General features: G+C 46.1%; 1 protein-coding gene across 1 annotated transcript in view; it reads left to right on the plus strand.

Moving 5' to 3' along the window:
• Positions 1-14,916, plus strand: part of BARD1 (BRCA1 associated RING domain 1) — a 146,419-nt gene that overhangs the window by 110,420 nt on the left and 21,083 nt on the right. Inside the window, exons 7-8 of the mRNA XM_077448326.1 lie at positions 9,515-9,626; positions 12,407-12,539. Coding sequence (XP_077304452.1) covers positions 9,515-9,626; positions 12,407-12,539 — 245 coding nt within the window. The remainder of the gene's footprint in view (positions 1-9,514; positions 9,627-12,406; positions 12,540-14,916) is intronic.

The raw sequence follows: 14,916 nt of genomic DNA on the forward strand, positions 1-14,916 counted from the left end.
AAAAAAAGGACGTCAATTATGTTTGGGAGCCACGTCGCACGACCACGCAATTGTCAGTTAAAGCGACGCAGTACCGAATCGCAAAAAGAGGTCTGGTCTTAAAGCGGAGGTCCACCCTAAAGTGGACCTCCGCTCATCGGAACCCTCCCCCCCTCCGGCGCCACAATTGGCACCTTTCAGGGGGGAGGGGGGTGCAGATACCTGTACAGTACAGGTATTCTGCACCCACTTCCGGGATAGCTCTCTGCGGAAAGGGGCGTATATTACGCCCCTTTCCGCAAGTGCCCGCCCCTTTCCGCAAGTGCCCCGCTGCCTGCTGGGAAACACACAGATCCCAGAGGCAGCGGGGACCGTCCTTATTGCGCAGCGCGATTCGCGCATGCGCAGTAGGGAACCGGGAAATGAAGCCGAAAGGCTCCATTTCCTGATTCCCATACCCAAGATGGCGGCGGCAGCCCCCGACATACGATCTACAGATCGGCTTCGGGTGCCGACATCGCGGGCACGCTGGACAGGTAAGTGTCATTATTTTAAAAGTCAGCAGCTGCAGTATTTGTAGCTGCTGGCTTTTAAAAAAAAAAAAATGCGGAGTCCCGGTGGACTCCCGCTTTAAGCCAGCAAAATGGTCCGGTCTGAAAGTGTTTAACCACTTCAATACAGGGCATTTTCATCCCCTTCCTGCCCAGGCCAATTTCCAACTTTCAGCACTGTAACATTTTGAATGATAATTGCAAGGTCATGCAACACTTTACCAAATTATTTTGGTGGTATTTGATCACCTCTGCGGTTTTTAATTTTTGCGCTATAAAGAAAAAGAGCAACATGTTTGAAAAAAAAAAAACACAATATTTTTTACTTTTTGCTATAATAAATATCCCAAATTTAAAAAAAAAGCAAAAACACATTTTTTTCCTCAGTTTAGGCCAATATGTATTCTTTTACATATTTTTGGTAAAAAAAAGAAAAATTGCCCTAAGCGTATATTGATTGGCTTGCGCAAAAGTTATAGCACCTACAAAATAGGGAATAGATTTATGGCATTTTTCTTTTTCTTGAGCTGTGATTTTTGACACTATTTTGGGACCACTGACATTTATACAGGGATCAGTGCTATAAATATGCACTGATTTACTGTGTAAATGTCACTGGCAGGGACGCTAGGGGTAACACAAGGGTAACAATGTGTTACCTAGGGAGTGACTAGGAGAGGAGACCGATCAGTGATCCTATATACTAGGAACACACGATCTGTCACCCTCCCCTGACAGGACGTGGATCTGTGTGTTTACACACACAGATCCACATTCCTGTTCTGTCACCAGCAATCATGGGTGCCCGAAGGACATCGCTCCTGAGTGACGTGGCGGGTGCGCACGCCCCCTATACCGTCGAGGACGTCCCGCCCAGGATGAAAGATCCCACCTGCGGACGTCGTATGAAATATGCGGGTATTGAAGTGGTTAAGTATGTTTGTTGCGTACTCTGCCTCTCGACCCCAATAACAGTCTCAGCCACCTCTGACACACCTGGCAATAGTGTAAGTGCAAGGACCAATGAGAAACAAACACGTTATGATAAAACACAAAATTGTCTTTACTGCAATATTTCTGTGAAAGAGTTATGCCGTGTACACCCGATCGGAATTCCGGCCTTTGTGTCCAAAGTCACATGACAAGTCACACTAGTGGAAACGGAGCCTCATTATGTTGCCTGTACTGTGGTCACGGACAGTCCAGCTCCCTTCTCCTGTGCACAGCCATACTGTATATGTGCACTGAACCTCCCATCCCCTAATTTTCTTTAATTTTCTCATGAATTATGTACAATGAGAGAACACTGGGCGAGAACCTGTGATCACCTGCTCCTCATCCTGTATACACCCACTGGCTATACAGGAACAGTGTCCCTCCCAGGAAGTGATGTCACTAGCTTTCAGTAACCACACCCATTGGCTGATTTTACTCTCAGAAGGAAGTAGAATTGAAGTCACTTGACGGCACTGGATTCTGCAAAATAAAGGTAGAAAAACTGGGATTTTTTTTCATTTTGAGACATAAGGCTGAACTTGGCTCACATTAATGATTGCCAGTGAGAATTTAAGTGTTAGGGTGGACTCCCACTTTAATGCACAGATGTCTCTGCAAGTAACACCTGAAACTGACAAATGTAGTGCAGTAACTACTTTTCAAATCGGTGTGGCGCCACAAAGTCTGCGCTACACCAACTTCAACAATTTCATTGCCGAAATAGGGTGCCACCTGTCAAATCGCATGACAAGTCGCAATGGTGTGAGCAAGGGGCTAAGAGGATTTCCCTCACTTTGGAAAGAATTTCTCTCACTTCCCATTTTGTCTATGGGTCAAGAAGTAAAGGAAATCTCTCCAATCGGACACGTACAGCAAGTGTAAACCTGTCAGGGGGTTCTAACCCATCTCTAATTTATCCAAAGCAAAAAAAAAAACATTTTTGTTTTTGATCTGCTTTAAGAATTTGATATTTGCATAGAGCAGGGGTAGGCAACCTTGGCACTCCAGCTGTGGTGAAACTACAAATCCCATCATGCCTCTGCCTCTAGGAGTCATGCCTCTGATTGTCAGGCTCTTGCAATGTCTTATGGGACTTGTAGTTTCACCACAGCTGGAGGACCGAGGTTGCCTACCCCTGGCATAGAGGAATAGTCAAGATTTGAAGGATGAAACCACCGCTCACCATAGTCTATCCTAGTGTGGATGTATAAATGTGAAAGCTTCAGTCAATGTTTCTCCTCGGGCCATGCCTCCTGCCATGTTTCACCCTGCTCAATGAGGCTTAATCATAGGGGTCCAACAGAGCCCTTCACCTCAATCTGGAGCAGCACCACCAAGCACTAATGGCCTTCTAGTCAAGCTTTTAAGGACTTAATAGCTGATATGTGAGCAACCCTATTGTGTCTGCTTTTCTGCTCTGTAGTCACTTCAGTAGGTTAAATTGAACACACATTCATTTTAATAGCTTTTATTTTTCAGCTTAACCAGCATAAAAAAAAATCGTTTGGGTATTTTTCATATTTGCATTTCATTATAGTCTATTTTGCTAATACCAAGTTGACTCTGGAATACCTAATACTATGGTTTCATTAAAAATTTGTATCACCACAGAGTGGTGCCGTGGATATGACACTTTTGTGTATATAATGCCATGTCCCGATAATTTGGATTATTAAAAGATACATTTTTTGATCATGGACTTTATAGGCATAACACAAGTATATATTAAAAATATATTTTTCTCTTATATTCACCGACCGACACAGCTCCTCTCTTAGCCATTGGGTTGTTATGCCCACCACTAGGAGAATACTAGGCATTACTTGTTATATAACACTCAGAACTTTCCAGTTCCGTCCAGGGGGTTGTCCCTTGGGCAACAACCCTCCAGCCTGCCATGCAGTCATCAGTTTTATTTTGCCTAGTGAAGAAGGACATAGGAACCCTGCAGGACCCTTGGTCTGTGCTTTTTTTTCTGCAGACACATGACTTTTTGCGCAAGATGATTGCTCCTGTGATCTGCTATCAACAGCCGGCTGGGTGACAGGCTGGATACCCTTATCCTTGTAGTCTCCCCAGTCCAGCCATTGAGCGTGTGCAGGCCGCAGCTCTGCTCTAGGCAGGCCATGATGAATGTGGGCAAGGGAAAGCATGCTCTTCTGGGCTTCAGCGGCCATTTTCCTTGTGATTGTCCCTATTCCCGTTTTTCAGTGTTCTCTAGTGGCAGCTTGTGCTCCTGTGCTCTGATGGCCATTTTCCCTGTGTTTTATGTCCTTGCGCTGGGCGGCCATTTTCTTGAAGCCTGTGCACACATCAGAGTGGTTTCAGCACTATTTGCAGCTGCTTCCCCGACACAGCACTGTTTCCTCTGCACCTGGGAGCCAATAGAGACTACAGGCACTACCTGCTGGATGGCGTAGAACCCCTCAGGATGGTGAGTCCTGCGGGAAAGAGCCCCTCAGCCTGCAGCAGTAAGGAGGGTGGGACTGTCACTGTCCTAAGTCCCCCTTAGGTGGCAGACAGGGTAGGGTCAGCAGGGCTTCAGAAACTGGTGTTTCTTCCTCCGAAATCCAGGCAATTGCACCCGGGTCGCCTGCGGATTGCGCAGTGCCCCTGGACACCCTGACGGTGGTCCTCAATTAGTTTGTTGCCAAGATGGAGGCGGCACATGGGCAAAAGGGTGCAAAAAAGCGCCCCCCCCCCCCTCCTCTGGGGAGAGCTCTGACGCAGACTCTGGCCCTGCTGAGGCTGGTGACCCCTGCTCTGTCTCGTCAGACGATGCTAATCAGGACCGTTCGGACAGTGAGGATGAGTCCCCATCCGGGTCTGTGCGACAAAGCGCTTGTTGGAGCACTTATCACAGCTGTGCGTGATACCTTGAAGATTCAGGAGCCAGCAGATCCCTCTGCTGATGTAGCGGTCCCTTTTGGGTCCCGTAAGCCAGCACAATTACCTAAGGTGTTCCCGTGACTTATTTTGACAAGTTCATTTACAAGGAATGGGGTCGGCCGCAACGGACCTTTTCAGTCCTCAAATCCATGGCGTTGCGTTACCCCTTTGAGGAGAGCCTTCTCAGGAAGTGGTCGGCTCCTCCGGTCGTGGACCCCCTAGTATCCAAGTTAAATAAAGTAACTACGATTCCAGTAGAGGGGACTCCTGCATTTAAGGATCCCACAGACAGGAAGGCCGAGTCAGTGGCTCATTCCTTGTTTACGGTGGTGGGGTCCGCCGTGCGACCAGTATTGGCATCCGCACTTGTGTCGCAGACACTGAGTGGGCAAAGCTGTTGCACCATGAATTGGGAGAGCAACAGGCTTCTCTTGTCTGCGTGGAACTAGCAGACCAACTAGTGCAAGGCCTTAAGTATGTTTGTGACGTGGCCCTGGATACTCTTCCTGTTATCCAGGGCTTCAGTGTCAGCAGTGGTGCTGAGGCGCCTGATTTGGTTAAAATGCTGGTCTGCTGACCAGGCATCTAAGAAAGCCCTGACGGATCTTCCCTTCCTTGGAGACCGGCTTTTCGGAGCCTCGTTGGATGAAATTATTAAAAATTCTGCCGGTGGTAAGAGTACCCTACTCCCACAGGCCAGGAAGGCTAAGGAGCCACGCCGTAGGCAAGGGCCCTCCTTTTTCCGCTCACAAACTGCTTCTTCGTCTGCCCGGAGCTTCAGCTAAACATCCCCAGCCCAACAGGACGACCACGGAAGGACAGAAACGTCCCTGGAACCACAAGCCTGCGAACAAAAGTGCTACCGCATGAAGGTTTGCCCCCCCCCCCACCCATGTCTCAGGTGGGGGGTCGCCTTCAGGAGTTTGCAGCCCGGTGGACCTCTCGACTATCCGACCAATGGGTCTGCAATCTGATTTCCTCAGGCTACAAGAATTTCTCTCCTGGCCGCCAAACAGATTCTTCCCCCTCCAGCATACCCGTATCCCCAGCTCGCCGGGAGGCCCTCCTGGGGGCAGTAAGGGACCCGCTGAGTCGCGGGGTGGTTGTACCGGTTCCGGAATCAGAACGTTTCCAGGGATTCTACTCAAATCTGTTTGTAGTTCCCAAGAAGGAAGGGGTACGTCCAATCTTGTACCTAAAATCCCTCAATCACTTTGTGAAAGTGCAGAGGTTCAGGATGGAATCAGTTCGCTGCACCCCATCAAGGGGACTCCCTGGCATCCTTAGACATCCAGGATGCGTACCTGCACATGCACTTATGTGTTCGGCATCAAAAGTTTCTGCGATTTGCAGTCAGGGAAGCCCACTACCAGTTTGTGGCTCTTCCTTTTGGTCTGGCATCAGCCCCCTGAGTCTTTACCAAGGTATTGGCTCCAGTTCTAGTGTTGCTATGGCAACGTGGGATCACGATCATGGGATACCTAGATGATCTACTCCTGAGGGCATCTTCCACCTCAGAATTAGAGGAGGATGTGGCAATCGCCATGCAGACCCTGCAAGAATTTGGGTGGCTGTTGAACCTAAAGAAGGCGGTGATTGTACTGACCCAGCGTCTGGAGTACCTGGGCTTGCTGCTGGACTCTAGGGAAGCGAGAGTGTTTCTCCCTTCAGACAAACTGCAGACTCTCAGATCTGCTTTAAAACTGCTGATGAACCACAAGTGGTCGTCGTTCCGCTTCTGCATGCGAGTCATGGGACTCATGGTAACCTCCTTCGAAGCGGTACCATATGCCCACGTCGTTCCGCTTCTGCATGCGAGTCCTGGGACTCATGGTAACCTCCTTCGATGTGGTACCATATGCCCAGTTCCTGCAGAAGGAGATTATGACAAAGTGGGACAAATCTCAGTTGTCCCTGGATCGAGAGATCCAGGTGAGCCAGTCAGTCAGAGATTCCTTGAACTGGTGGCTGAGGTCCCCGGTGATTCAGTCCAGGAAGTCGTTCCTACCTCTGAAGTGGACAGTGATCACAGCGGACGCCAGCCTATCCGGCTAGGGTGGAGTGATGGGGGTTCAGTCGGCTCAGGGCCTCTGGTCGGCGGAAGAATCCAAGTTGCCGATCAATTTGCTCGAGCTCAGAGCGATCAGGCTGTGCCTCTCCACATGGTCGATGAGACTACAGGGGCTTTCGATCAGGATCCAGTCAGACAATGCCATGGCTGTGGCATAAGTCAATCACCAAGGAGGAACAAGAAGCTCAGCCGCTGCATGGGAGGTCACTCACATACTTTGGTGGGCAGAGCGACACGAACCGGCCCTGTCGGCCATTTACATCCCGGGAGTGGAGAACTGGCAGGTGGACTATCTGAGTCGCCAGATACTGGATCCAGGAGAATGGGCGTTGCATCCGGAGGTATTCAGGCTACTGTGCCTGAGGTGGGGCACACCAGACGTGGATCTTCTGGCCTCCCGTCTCAATCAGAAGGTGCCGAGATTCGTGTCCAGGACAAGAGATCCGTGGGCAGATGCGTCAGATGCGCTGGTGGCTCAGTGGGATCAGTACCAGCTGATCTACGCCTTTCCTCCACTGGTTGCCCCCAGATTGACCTGAGCGTTCTTGGTACGCAGACCTGGTGCGTCTGGTGGCGGACGCTCCCTGGCGACTGCCGTTGTGAGAGGACCTCCTATCTCAAGGTCCAATTCTCCATCCTGCTTTACCATGGCTGGCTTTAATGGCATGGCTGTTGAGAGTGAGGTGTTGAGGAACCGGTGTCTGTCGGACTCGGTGATCCCAACTATTTTGAGGGCACGAAAATCTTCTTCTTTGAAGATATATCATCGTACCTGGAAGGCTTACATTTCCATGTGTGAGGAGAAAGGATGGCATCCGGCGTTCCTTTTCTATATCCAGGATCCTGCTGTTTCTTCAGCAAGGAGTAGACCAGAAATTGGCGTTAAGCACCATTAAGGGGCAAATATCAGCCCTGGCTGTCTTTTTTTTCAGCGACCCCTGGCGTCTCACTCATTAGTGAGTACCTTTGTTCAGGGGGTGCGACATGTAGTCCCCCCGGTGCATCCACTGTTACCCCGTGGGATCTGAACCTGTTGTTATCTGCGCTTCAAAAAACGCCATTTGAAAATATCAGGGAGATTCCCCTGTTGATTCTTTCCCAGAAAGTGGTCTTTCTAGTGGCCATCACATCGGCCAGGAGGGTTTCGGAACTGGCGGCTTTGTCATGCAAGTCGCCTTATCTGGTTATTCACAAGGATAAGGTGGTGTTGCATCCACAACCATCTTTTCTGCCGAAAGTGGTCTCGGCTTTTCATATCAATGAGGGCATTGTATTGCCATCTCTGTGTCCTAAGCCGAAAACACCCTAGGGAAGTGGCCCTTCATGCTCTGGACGTGGTTCGGGCTCTAAAGGTGTATTTGTCTGCCACTGCTCCCTTTCGGAAGTCAGACTGTTTGTTTCGGTGGCTGGTCCAAAGAAAGGCTGGTTTTGTGGTGGATTTCTCCATGCACTGTTTTTTGGGGGTAAAGTTTCACGAATTCCCACTTGGTGGATGACGTTTTCTATGCTGTTTTCCCACCCTTCGTTTGGCACTGCTTGGGGACGTCCCAATGGAAAAGAGAGGAGCAGTGTCGGTTGGTGAATATAAGAGAAAATAGGATTTTTTTGTACTCGCCATAAAATCCTTTTCTCTGTAATTCACAGACCGACACAGCACCGCCCCTCTTTTTTTCTCTGTTATACTGCTTGTTGACGTACTGATGACTGCATGGCAGCCTGGAGGGTTGTTGCCCAAGGGACCTCCCCCTGGGCGGAACTGGAAAGTTCTGAGTGTTGCATAACAAGTAATGCCTAGTATTCCCCTAGTGGTGGGCATAACAACCCAATGGCTAAGAGAGGAGCTGTGTCGGTCGGTGAATTACAGAGAAAAGGATTTTATGGTGAGTACAAAAAATCCTATTATTACAAAAATAGAATCAAGACAATTACATAAAATTATTCACAAAATCATTCACAAAATGTGTCTGAGTATAAACAACACACCACCTACATACATAGAAAGTATTTATCAAAAGATCGGAGGACCAAACAGATCACTCCACAGTATTAAGAAAAATCTAAGAGGTAGTGTGTCATATTAAAACTCAGCTCTACACGTTGCGCGTAGTCAACAGACGCTTCTTCAGGAGCTTACGGTGTAGTTTATGAACAGAAAAATTTGAAATTAAGTTCATCACATTTTGTATGTTTATTCAACATTAACATATAATATTATTGCCTCTGTGAGCTCAGTAAGGCCGCACCCCCAGCTCCAGGGGATCTTGACTAGCTGGGGTTGGTTGTGGGGCCTTACTGAGCTCACCGAGGCAATAATATTTAATATCTCCCTGATATTTTCAAATGGCGTTTTTTCAATTTTTCTCAATACTGTGCAGTGATCTGTTTGGTCCTCCGATCTTATGGTAAATACTTTCTATTTATGTATGTAGGTGGTGCATTGTTTATACTCATAGGTACATTTTGTGAATAATTTTATGAAATTTTATGTAATTGTCTTGATTCTATTTTTATAATAAATATATTTTTTGTATTTTTTTTTTTTTTTTATGTAATTGTCTTGATTCTATTTTTGTAATAAATAAATATATTTTTAATATATACTAAAGTCTATCATCCAAAAATGTATCTTTTAATAATACTATGGTTTATCTTAGCAGAGCCATGCACTGGAAAATGGAAATGTCAGAATTGCACATGGCTGTTTGTATGGGATAGGTACCATAAACATGAAGCCTGCAGGCTGTTGCATTTATGCCGTATCACTAGAAAACAGAAGACATTTGTGTCAGAGGAGATAGACTTTGGCTTCTGTGTTTTATATATCTTGTTTGATTCAGCAGCCTGTCAGCCCACGGTCCATCTGTCTTGCCTGTAATTCCAAGGCTTATGTTTTTGTGTATGTGTTGAGAGTCCAACGTGCAGAGAAACAAGACACGGCAAATAAAACTTGATTCCTGCTAATGTACCTAGTTAAGAATCCAGTCACATATTGTATTTACTTAAAACCCATCTGTGCTTGTTTTACCAGTAATATATACGGTCTGCGGCCTGTAGACTATGCAGAAACAGAGGAGATAAAGTTGGCTTTGCTGCAAGCACAGAAAAACAAGGAGCCACTTGTGAAGCTGCCATGCTCTGGCGTAAGTAACAAAATCTGCAGGGTTGTGGGAGATTTTGTATTGGGACTAGGATGGGAATTTTTTTTTTATTGTGTAAACCTTCATTAGCAGAGTACTCCTATTCCTCCTTTATTGAACTGTATTGTAATTGTACTGTCCTCCCTCTACATTATAAGGCGCTGCTCAAACTATTGGTGCTATATAAATCCTGTATAATAATTATAACTTAATATGTGTGTGCCATGCTTTGCAGCATAGTACATACCCTGCATAAAGGTTACCTGTGCTTTCTCTATGCAGGGCAAAGCAAAGGATTCACTTACTGTATTTATTGGCGTACAACGCACCTTTTCACCCTGAAAATCGGGTGAAAATAGTATGTGCATGTTATACGCCAATACTGCAATTTGGGCTGCCTAGGAGGGGGCTGGGACGATTGCTGCCAGATTACATACAGCGAGACTCTTCTGTTTACTCAGCGGCCTCTGTAATAGGAAGTCCGCCTCCTGGGCTGCCATTGGACCACTGTTCTGTCTATCATAGAAGCCGGTCCAGGAGGCGAGACTTTGTATTAAAGGGGCTGTAATCTGACGGCACCCGTTCCGCCTCCCTCCCTATCCCCTCCGAGGCAGGAGTAATCTGAGGTGAAGCTGCAGGTGGGCATTGATCAAGCTGCATTGATGGACATTGATCAGGCTGCAGATGGGCAATGGTGAGGCTGCATTGATGGGTACTGACCCTTATTTGGCTTCAAAATTCTTTATTTAAAATTTTTGCTTTTTTTTTCCTGAATCTTCCCTCCTAAAATTAAGGCGTGTGTTATATGCCGATAAATACCGTAATTGCCTGACTACAAAAGCCCCCTCCTATTTTTGGCACAAAAGTATCTTAAGTGACCAGTGCTAAAGTCCAGGCTCCTCATCATGCTTAAAAGTGCCTGTGTTAGCCTTCACGTTGATTCCTGCATAGACACCATGATCCTAGGCTGGGTATAAGTGTTCATTTTTGAACGACAAAAAAAACCTGACAGATCCACACATCAAAAAAAATTATGTATGATATGGAGATCTTTCTCGCTGTTCTACTAAATTCAGACAAGAGACTCCCCATAGACTTGCACTTGGAAGAAGTGCTGATTAAATGCTAGCTTTCCAGCAAGACTGATCGACAGAAGCCGATCATATACTGACTTCTGCTGAACAGACAGCGGTACTCATGTACAGAAAGTCAGCTGTGCGACTTTTGGCACAGCTTTGTGTGTACTGTCAATGGACGCAGCAGTGGGTTTCGGGAGCAAACACACGTGTGCCCCCATGGAAAGCTGCTTTCCGTGGAGGCACCCGATGAATAGGGATGAGCTTGGAGTGCCGATGGGGAACCCCAGAATAAGAGGATCGGGCTGCAGGTAAGTATAACATGTTTTTTATTTATTTTTTTTGCAATAAAATAACAATTAGCTTAACAACCAATTTAAAGTGACACTAAAGGTTCTTTCTTTTTTTTTTTTTTTTTTTTTTATGACAAACATATCATACTTGCCTCCACCTAGCAGCTTGTTTTGCACAGAGTGGCCTCAAACCTGCTCTTCTGGGGTCCCTCGGTGGCTCTCTCGGCTCCTCCCCGCATCTCCCCCTGGGAGAAGCGCTCACACGTGGGGTTACCTTGCGGGTGCGCTACTGAGTCTGGCATTCAATGTCCATAGACGTCAAATGCCGGACTTGGCCCCACGCCATTGGATTTAATTAAAAGCAGCGGGAGCTAATGGCTGTGCTGCTATCAATCTATCCAATCAACAGCCCAGAACCCCCTAGTAGAGAGATGGCGCATCCATGTGGGACAAGTTTGAGGGTTCAGGTAAGTAAAACGGGGGGGCTGGGGACCGGTCACTGAAAGGTGTTTTTTCACCTTAATGCATAGGATGCATTAAGGTGAAAAAACACAAACATTTACAACCCCTTTATCTTCAATAAGTGTTCCTCAACTCCAGTTCTCAAGGCTCCCCAACAGGTCATGTTTTCAGGCTTTCCATTAATTTGCACAGGTGATTTGATAATCAGTTTCACTGCCTTGGTAATTACCACAGCTGTTTCATCTGAGGGAAATCCTAAAAACATGACCTGTTGGGACACCTTGAAACACTGTTATGTACACTAGGATGATATTTATTCCGGCCCTAAGGCCGGGTTCACACCGCTGCGATGCGGGAACGCCGCGAATCCGCGGCGTTTTCCCGCATCGCATTACTCCCGCCGGCAGTTCACACTGCCCTATGCGGACGGCTGGGAGTGTCAATGATATGTTAATGACACCCCCAGATCCGTCCGCATATCGCAGTGTGATCTGCCGACTCGCACAGGAATCGGATCGCATGGTGTGAACCCCCATGCGATCCATTTCTGTTGCGGACCAAAAAAAGGGTCCCGTGCGAGTTTGCTGTGGGAGCGATGCGAATTCAGCCATACTATCTGTATGGCTGTACTCGCATCGCTACGGAGATCGGATGTGATTTGCGGTGCGAATCACATCCGGATCTCCCCCCGCAGCAGTGTGAACCCAGCCTAAATATGAATTTTACGCAATATGACTGTTACAGCCTGTGACTGGCAAATCTGTACAATAAATAAATGGAAACAGAACCTTTGGTGTTTTTTTTTATTTATTTATTTTTGTTTGTTTTTTTGCTTTAAGTGGCAGGGAGAACTATGTCAAATATGGAATATTTATGATTTAAAGCTGGATGGTACCAAATTCAATGCAAGTAAATTTTTAATGGTGTCTCTTTTGGATTGTGTGCTTTACAGCTGAACAGACACCAATGTAGAGAAGAAGCTATTGTCCTTTTGGCTAGCGGCCTGTCGGCCTCTCAAAAGGCTAATCTTACCAAGCTTGCTGCACTTCTAAAGGCAGAAATCTGCTCTAACTACAACAGTTCAGGTGGGTGGCTACATTGTCTGCAAGTATGACACTTTGAATCTTAAATATATATTGACCTGTTTGTGGTAGTTGGTGATGTTTTCTCATGTTCTGTATCTTCAAATGAAAATATTTCTTGCCATATTGCCAAACCACAAAAGAGCAGCGGACATGGGTCTCATTTAATGCTAAACTCCAGGATAAGCAGATATTGTCTTATACAAGAAATATGCATGTTCTGTATAGGCTATGTGCAGTACATTGATGTCACTGCAACTTTTACCTGTGTCCAGATTTAAAGTAGTAGTAAGCCAAAAAAATAAAAAATCTTCCCCCTGCAAGTTAGGCTCCATGCACACTTGGCTTAAAAAATGGCAGTTCCCTTAGCAGAAAACAACGCTTTTAGAGCATTTTTTGTACAATGTTTAGATGAGTTTAGGAGAGTTTTGCGTCTTTTCTGCCACAAACCTCCAATCAGAAACGCAGACCAGAAAGTTTTTTTTTTTTTTTTTTTTTCCTGCCTCTAAACACTGAGCTCAACATATGCTTGTAATCATGCTAATGTGCATGGACACATAGGATAACACTGAGCTGCTTCTACAGGCAGAACACAAAACTCCTCTAGAAGCAGCAATTTTTTTTTTAAGTCCGTGTGCATGGAGTCTAAAAGTGGGAATAAACTCCCATAGACGACTGCACCATTTAGGATTTAGGAGACATTTACTGGTGACATCACTAGCGCATGCGCTCTGAAGGAACTGCATACCGTGTTGTTTCTTCAGAGCTCTGTGCCGTGAACAGGGGCTCCCAGGCACAAGCGAGTGACGTCATCGCAGCTTGTCCAATCAAAGGCCGCCAACCCGGAAGAGAGACCTGGTGAAGATGGAAGCCCTGTCAGTGGTGACAGCTTGCCATTGGGGGGCTTTGTTTTAAGGTAAGTTTCACATAATGTGCTAGTATGCGATAAATACTAGCACATTATAACATTGCCCTGCAATGTTATAAAAAAAAAGTGGTTTACTACCGATTTGAGCACATAATGTAGAAGTATGTCCTCCAGTGGTGTGCTATCACCGCTGACAGGGCTTCACCCTGCCTTTCTTCCAGGTTTGCAGCACAGTTCTCTCAATGGATGGCATGGCGTCCATGGAGAGTGTAGTGCGCATGCGCCAGTGACATCACTGGCTGCTAGTAAAGTAAATATCTCCTAAAAGGTGCACATTTAGGAGACATTTACTGTACCTACAGGTATGTTTTATTGTAGGCTTACCGATGGATCTAAATACAAAAAAATCTTTAGTATTACCTTTAAAGGATAAACTATACTTTTATTACATATATATGAAAACAGAATTGGCTAGAAGTTCACTCCAGTTTTATAATACATCAGTAAATATATTAAATTCATCCTACCATAGTCCAACTGACTGCTGATTAGATGCTAAAACACTATAAAGGACACTTCAACCTTCACTACAGGTATTCCTGCATCAAAAAAATAAATAAATCAAATGCACACAGGCTATTTAGTTATATTTATAATAAGTTTTGACTTGTCTAGAGGTACCCTAAACTTGTCGCAAAACCTCAGGAATTCAAACTGAGATAGCTACAATGAATATCACACATCAGACTGATTAGTAGATCCATTCCACCTCCCAAACCCCTCTGATGGTCCTCAAGGCTGCCATATTGCATTAAGAGGTGTCCTTAGGTTGTTGAAGGGACAAGAACAAGCCCAACTTCTACAAGAAATCGAGATTTGCATATGAACTACGCAGCCTGTATCTCAAGACTTACAAATCCATTGGCATACAGTTTTTAGTATTATGTATTTTTTCACTATAAGCTCTGTTTGAACTGCCCTACTTTATAACATGTTTACTTTAAAGAGGAAGTAAACCCTGATGAGTTTACTTCCTCTTTCATTCCCTGCAAAGGCAAAGCATAATGGATTACTATGCATCGCATAGTAGTCCATTATGTGTCACTTACCTGACACAGAAGCCAGCGATGTCACCGCTGTCCCTTGTAGTCCGAAGCATCCATCTTCTCGGTGGGTCTCACTGCTCCGCCGCTGTCATTCGGCGAAGCCGCGATGACATCACTCCGGCGCATGTGCACGGGAGCCGCCACGCGCAGCATCTTTGTCGTTGACGGTGTCGTGCTCAGTGCGCCTGCGCGCCTCTGTCTACGGTACATGCGCTGTAGACAGCGGTGCCTGTCTTTCACAAATATCTCCTAAACCGTGTAGGTTTAGGAGATATTTCTTGGACTTGCAGGTAAGCCTTAATCTAGGCTTACCTGTAGGTCAAAGTGTGTTGTAAGGGTTTACAACCACTTTAATGTTTATTTTCTGTTTTCTATGGTATGTACTTAGTATTTGCTAAAGCCCCAA

This window comes from Lithobates pipiens, unplaced genomic scaffold (genome assembly GCF_037356315.1).
Source record: "Lithobates pipiens isolate NorthernLeopardFrog02 unplaced genomic scaffold, aLitPip1_a1.2 Scaffold_22, whole genome shotgun sequence".
NCBI classification, from domain to species: Eukaryota; Metazoa; Chordata; class Amphibia; order Anura; family Ranidae; genus Lithobates; species Lithobates pipiens.